This window comes from Cervus elaphus, chromosome 1 (assembly GCF_910594005.1).
Source record: "Cervus elaphus chromosome 1, mCerEla1.1, whole genome shotgun sequence".
Lineage (NCBI taxonomy): Eukaryota > Metazoa > Chordata > Mammalia > Artiodactyla > Cervidae > Cervus > Cervus elaphus.
This window is the reverse complement of record NC_057815.1, coordinates 31,807,691-31,813,690: the sequence shown is the minus strand read 5'-3', so window position 1 is coordinate 31,813,690 and position 6,000 is coordinate 31,807,691. Positions and strand designations below refer to the sequence as shown.

General features: G+C 33.0%; 1 protein-coding gene across 1 annotated transcript in view; it reads right to left on the bottom strand.

The window, feature by feature from the left end:
* Positions 1-437: 437 nt before the first annotated feature.
* Positions 438-6,000, bottom strand: part of RAB39A (RAB39A, member RAS oncogene family) — a 34,868-nt gene continuing 29,305 nt past the window's right edge. The window contains exon 2 of the mRNA XM_043898300.1: positions 438-5,757. Coding sequence (XP_043754235.1) covers positions 5,331-5,757 — 427 coding nt within the window. The 3' untranslated portion in view covers positions 438-5,330. The remainder of the gene's footprint in view (positions 5,758-6,000) is intronic.

The following is a 6,000-nucleotide window of genomic DNA, read 5'->3' as shown; positions in this document are numbered from 1 at the left end:
CATGTGTGAGGCTGAAGCATGGCAAAGATGAACCAAATATAAAAAAGCCACAAATTCTGAAATATCTGTCAAAGCAAGGTAGATGATCATGTTCTCTTTTCTGCAATTCTGAAATCCAAAAAGCTCTGAAAATCTGAAATTCTTTTGATAATTCATTTGGCAGCAAAAATTTGACCTGATCTGGTTATTGATAAACTTGTCTTTTTAGTGTGAATATTCATACATTTTGCTGCATATATGTTAATGCTTGATTATACTGTTCTGCCCCACACTCCACCAAGGTATTATGTAATATGTAAGAGATTTCAGATCTCGAATTCTTATTCATACCTCACTTGTGAATAAATACACACATGTATTTAGTAGTTTCTGCTTCAAAAGCACTGCTAAAGATGGCGCACTAAAAACAGATAATGTAACAATCATGTGACAATGAGTTCTCATTCTCATTCCTTTTATTCATTATTTAAAATCAAATAACATACTTCAAGAACTTTATGCCATATCTTTCTTCCATTTGCTGTCATTCTGAAAAAAACTGCAAGAGAAATTGTAGCAAAACATGTTTGTTCCTCCATGGAATATATAAACTAAAACTAAATATACGGATCCCATATTAAATAGGATTAACTCAGCATAATAATCATCAATTAATAGTCACTGAATGCCACATAGATAATGTTTTAGGCACTATTTAAAAAATGATGAAAAATTTACCGAGACATAACAACAAGGAACACCAGTTTTTTAATATCTTTAAATTTTTTCTTTTATATTTATTCTATATCATAATGATGTGAATTAGATTGTGTAGTAATTGATTAGATTGTCACAGCTCATCACTCACATGTTATTAAGATTTTGGAAATACCAAGTCATGTAGCAGTTCACTCAGGTTCAGTAGAACAGTTTTTAAGTTATTTTAAGATCAGTTGCTCAGGAAAGTTTAGTGAGAAAACTGGAATTTAGAAAGATTTTGAAGCAGAAATGGTTGTTTATCAGCTGTGGAATATCCAAAAGTAGGTTCTGATTGGGAATGCATTCTACTATTTTAAAATACAAAGAATCTAACTTTAAAGCCTTCATAGTCTTTCATTGTTTTTTTCTTAATGATTTCCTTTGCATTTCCAACTGAATCTCTCCAGGCAGTTACAGGGCAAAAAAATGAGTTAGCTTATCAAACAGGTCTTTAGTCTTTTGAATGCTTCTATGTCGTAACTAAGGAAATAGAGTACACTCTTTTAAGTTGTAGAACGACCTAAGAAAGAATTGTAGGATTTTATTTGAGCCAAATTTGAGAAATAAAACCTGGGAAGAGTATCTCAGAAAACTCTGAGAACTATTCCACCTGTTATAAGTCAAGGCACAGTTTATAAAAGTTTTTTGAGCCAGAAGGCTGTACATCAAATGACTTATTAGTGACCACTTACATAATCCAGGTCTAAGTGTCATCGTGGTGGGTTATGTGATACTTTACAAGACCAAGAAAGAATGTTACCTTCCAAGGAGTTGTCTTTTTGATGCTAGGCCAATGGTGCTCTGAATGATTGAGCAGGTATTCCTGCTGAGAGAGATTTGGTTGATGCACAGTGGGGGAGAGAGGAGGCCAAAGGGCAGAGAAGAATTCTTTTGTTTAAATATTTCTTATCTTGCCATAATTGTGAATTTTATTTCACAAAGTCAAAGGACACCGTGTTCTTCTTTTCATAATTTCATTTACGTATTTATTTTTGGCTGGCTAGGTCTTCATTACCATGCATGAAGCCTTCTCTAGTCACGGTGAGCAGGGGCTACTCTAGCTGCTGTGTGCAGGCTTCTCATTTTGGTGGCTCTCTTGTGGGGCACTGGCTCTAGGACGCAAGGGCCTCAGAAGTTGAGGAGCTTGTGCGCAGTGACTGCGGCTCGCGGGTTCTAGAGCGTGGGTTCAGTAGTTGTGGCACATGGGCTTAGCTGCCCTGCGGCATGTGGGATCCTCCCCGATCAGGGATGGAACCCGTGTCCCCTGCACTGCAAGGGAGACTTTTTTTTTTTTTTTCATTTATTTTTATTAGTTGGAGGCTAATTACTTTACAATATTGTAGTGGTTTTTGTTGGAGACTTTTAACCCGACTAGACCACTGAGGAAGCCTGAAGCTTGGTTCTTAATTTAACCAATGGCAATATAAAATCTGACAAAAGCAGCACTAAGATGATTTTATTAATCCATAGATTCAGTTTTTTCATGATGTAAAGTTGGATAAAAAGACTGCCAAAGTTATCTTAACAATAATAGAAATGACTGCTTTGGTTGCTACCAAACCAAACCAACTAACCAACCAACCAAACAAACTGAAACTGCTTTGAAGCTTTGGAAAACCTAGAGTAAACTCTCAGGTTTCCAGGCTCAAAAACTCTTGTTTGCTACTACCGTGTATATAAAGGCCACATTTACACACTCCACACTCCAATTACATCATCATTTTGGCTTAAGCTTACCGTTTAATGAAACATATCACTACATGCCCTGAAAGTGTTAATAATACTCAAGATGAGCAATTTCTGTCAGGGACAAATTTGTTACATGAATGGATAGTTTTCATTTCTTTTTAATCACATCTAAAATATTTAATAATTAGCTAATTATTAAATTAGCTACATTGTTCATTTTAAAGATTTTAATTTAAGTAAGGTTTAAATTAAATATTAAATTATATAATTCTAATGTAAAATCAAGTATTTTTGATTTCTAAGAACCTTAGTCAAAATATTTTGCCTGGAGCTAATATCTTTACTACATTGGCATTATTATCCATATGCTACATAATGATGTGTAAGAAAATAGGTCAGTTACTTACATGTATAGGGAGATGGGCAGATAAATAAATAAAGGTATCTGGCTAAGGTTATAAAGATACTTGGCAATCTGGTATAAGAACTCAAAAATTTCAGCTCCTCTATAATATAATGATTTAGCCCAATTTTAGACTTTGTGGATTCAGTTAGATAACATTTCCCCTTTTATTCAACACACACACACACCCTGACACAGCATGATTACAGAAAGAATACCAACCAAGATGTAAGGATTACACTTCGATGCTTGCTTCTGCTCATGTGTGATTCTGCTAAGTGTCAGCTTTATGGGGCCCTGAATTCCCATTTGTTTCTTTTGATTCCTTAATTCGATTCTAAATCTTGGAACACATCATATCCTTTGACCAAACATGAGTGCTATCCCAACATTAGTATTACAAAGGGTATCCACTGAAAGTTAAATCACATTTTATATTTTAGCTGTTTAACTTTACGAGTAGCCACAAATAACTGTACTTTAAACTACTATTAAGTATTCACTATGCAAGTTGATGCTACTTTGAACTGATGGGAAATTATAAGATTTTAAATTGTAACAATAAAAACAGACTACTTCACATTTGGGGTGACAGTATTGTCTTATCTGGCCAGTTAAAGTTTGAACTTACTCAAGTAAAATTAATCCAAGGATATCAAGAAAACATTGTCAATATATTCAAAAAAATTATAGCAATGGTATAATTTATAGTCTCTACAGGCACTATAAAAATACTTACATTAACCTAGAAAGGTACTAGTATTTAAACAATCAAAGAGGCACAAAAACCACATTCAAACATGACTTTTGATTGAATTAAGTCTTGTGGGATTTTCTTGCCTATCATTTCCACTCTAGAAGAGTGAAGTTTCAGGGTAACAGTCTACAGAAATAAATCAAACCAAGAACTGCACCAGGTCCATGAAAGCATATACCTTCTTTGCTTCTTCTGTGTGGGAGTGAAGGAAAAGAACACGGGAAAAATTCTCATCCACTGTAAAAATTCTCATCCACTGTAAATATAATAGTATGCCCATCAGCAGTTGATATTGATCTCACATTGGTATAATTCTTTCTCCATTTACAAAGCTTTTCTACATGATTCACTGGATTCCCAAAATAATTTCATGAAATACAATTAATGAGGTCATTAGCCTTGTTTCACAGATGAGAAAACTAACAGAGGTTAAGTTACTTACTCATGTATGAATACTGGAAAGCAAAGGCAAGTTTAGAACCAGGTTTTCTGATTTCTTATTAAATATTCTTTCTACTATACAAATTTGGTTTTCAAACAAATGAAGCAACTACAGTTAAATAGTAAAGACCTTATGATTCCAAAAAGCAGTTTCTTTGTGATCAAGAATGGTTTACAGAACAGAATAGAAATGTATATTATAAAATATTTGACATTGTCATAAAAATGTCCCTTCCAGGAGGGGAATTTAATCAGCAAGTTAAAAATTAGAAAACTCAAACATTATCTTGTAGCCTTAACTCATTATTTTATTTTTACTTTTACTGATGATATTTTAAAATAAAATTTGAATGCTATTTCAAACATCTAGCCAATTTTCCTTGCCCAGAAAACTATTTTCTACACTTTCCTTGTATTGAAAATGGGGAAATTTGGAAATTCACTTGAACATAAAAAGCAATTATTAAAAATATTCTGCACTTACCTATATTGATAATTTTGACAATAGCTCAAGGTAGGTTGGATTTACTTTCTTTGAAAATGTCATCAGTATATAAATTCATTTTTCTTATCTGATTAAGGACAGTATACTATAAAAACAAAACATTTGCTGATAGTGATCTTTCATTTTGATTTTTACAAATATTTATAGTAAAATATTTTGCTGAGACCCTTAGATGTCTCTATAAAACATAAAATTTTCAGGAGCAATAAATCAGAGAACAAAAATTAATATAAAACTTACGTTTTCATGTTCAGGCAAAATTAAGGGCGAATATTTTAGAGAATGCTTACAAACTTGCTACCTTAAGCAAGAAATTGTTATTTTAGGCCTACTTAATAACTCTGAGATTGTTTACTTTGTAAATGAACAGTGCACTTTTAAATCCACTTTACTATTTAATATTAATTAATGCTAGAGAATGTAATTCCTGATAAAATCTTTTCAATAGAGTATATGTGTGCATAAAACATCCATTTCAAACTATCAAGAAAGACGAGTAATATTGACATATTTGGATATTATGGTCAGTTATATGCTAACAAAATGAGAATGAAGGCAATTATGTAGACACTCCAGTTTTCAGAAAATGTTGTCTGCTCTGCTTGATAATTTAGCAAAATACCAATCTGTTAGTTTAACAAGTAAGCATATTGCTCTGAATTAAATACCTTACAAAACAGCATTAGCATGGGTTTATAACTTTTTAAAATGCTTTCATCATATCATTCTGTTGTTAATGTTGGTATTTATCCTGAAATGACACCCAATCTGTTCTTAATTCTTTGGCATGTTTGAAGTCAGCAGAAGCACTCTTTCCTGGGCTTTACTGCTTCCTCAGAAGAATGCACAGTATTTGGAACAAAACCACTTTTAACCCCTTCCCAGCCATCCTGAATACAAATCTCTCCCCTTTTAATAAGTTCATATATGTCTCTTGTCAAGATAGTGAAGGATTCCTCAACATTCGTAGCATCTTTTGCTGAGGTTTCTATATACTTCATACCACAGTCTGCTGACAGTTTTTCAGCTTCTTCCCTTGTAACTTGACGTTGTGAAGCTAAATCACATTTATGTCCCACTAGCAGAAACACAATCTGAAATGGCTGTACGTGCATTTTTGCTTCTTCCAGCCAATCTTTCACGTGTTCAAAAGACCGTCGGTTAGTAATGTCAAATACTAAAAATCCACCAACCGAGTTGCGGTAATAAGATCGAGTTATTGATCTGAAAAATAAATAGAAAAAAAGGTTGTAAAAGGACAACTTGTTCTATTTCAAGCAACGTAGCACCATAACAAAATCTGAAGATACTTTAAATGTGATTTAACTAGAGTTTATAAATCAAATATGAAGTGTCGTAAGTGCACAAAAAAATTCTATGAAACTAATATGCAAGCCAGTTTCATCTACTGACAATATTAGATATTTTCAGATAGATCAATAAGCACGTATATGTCATCTCACACTC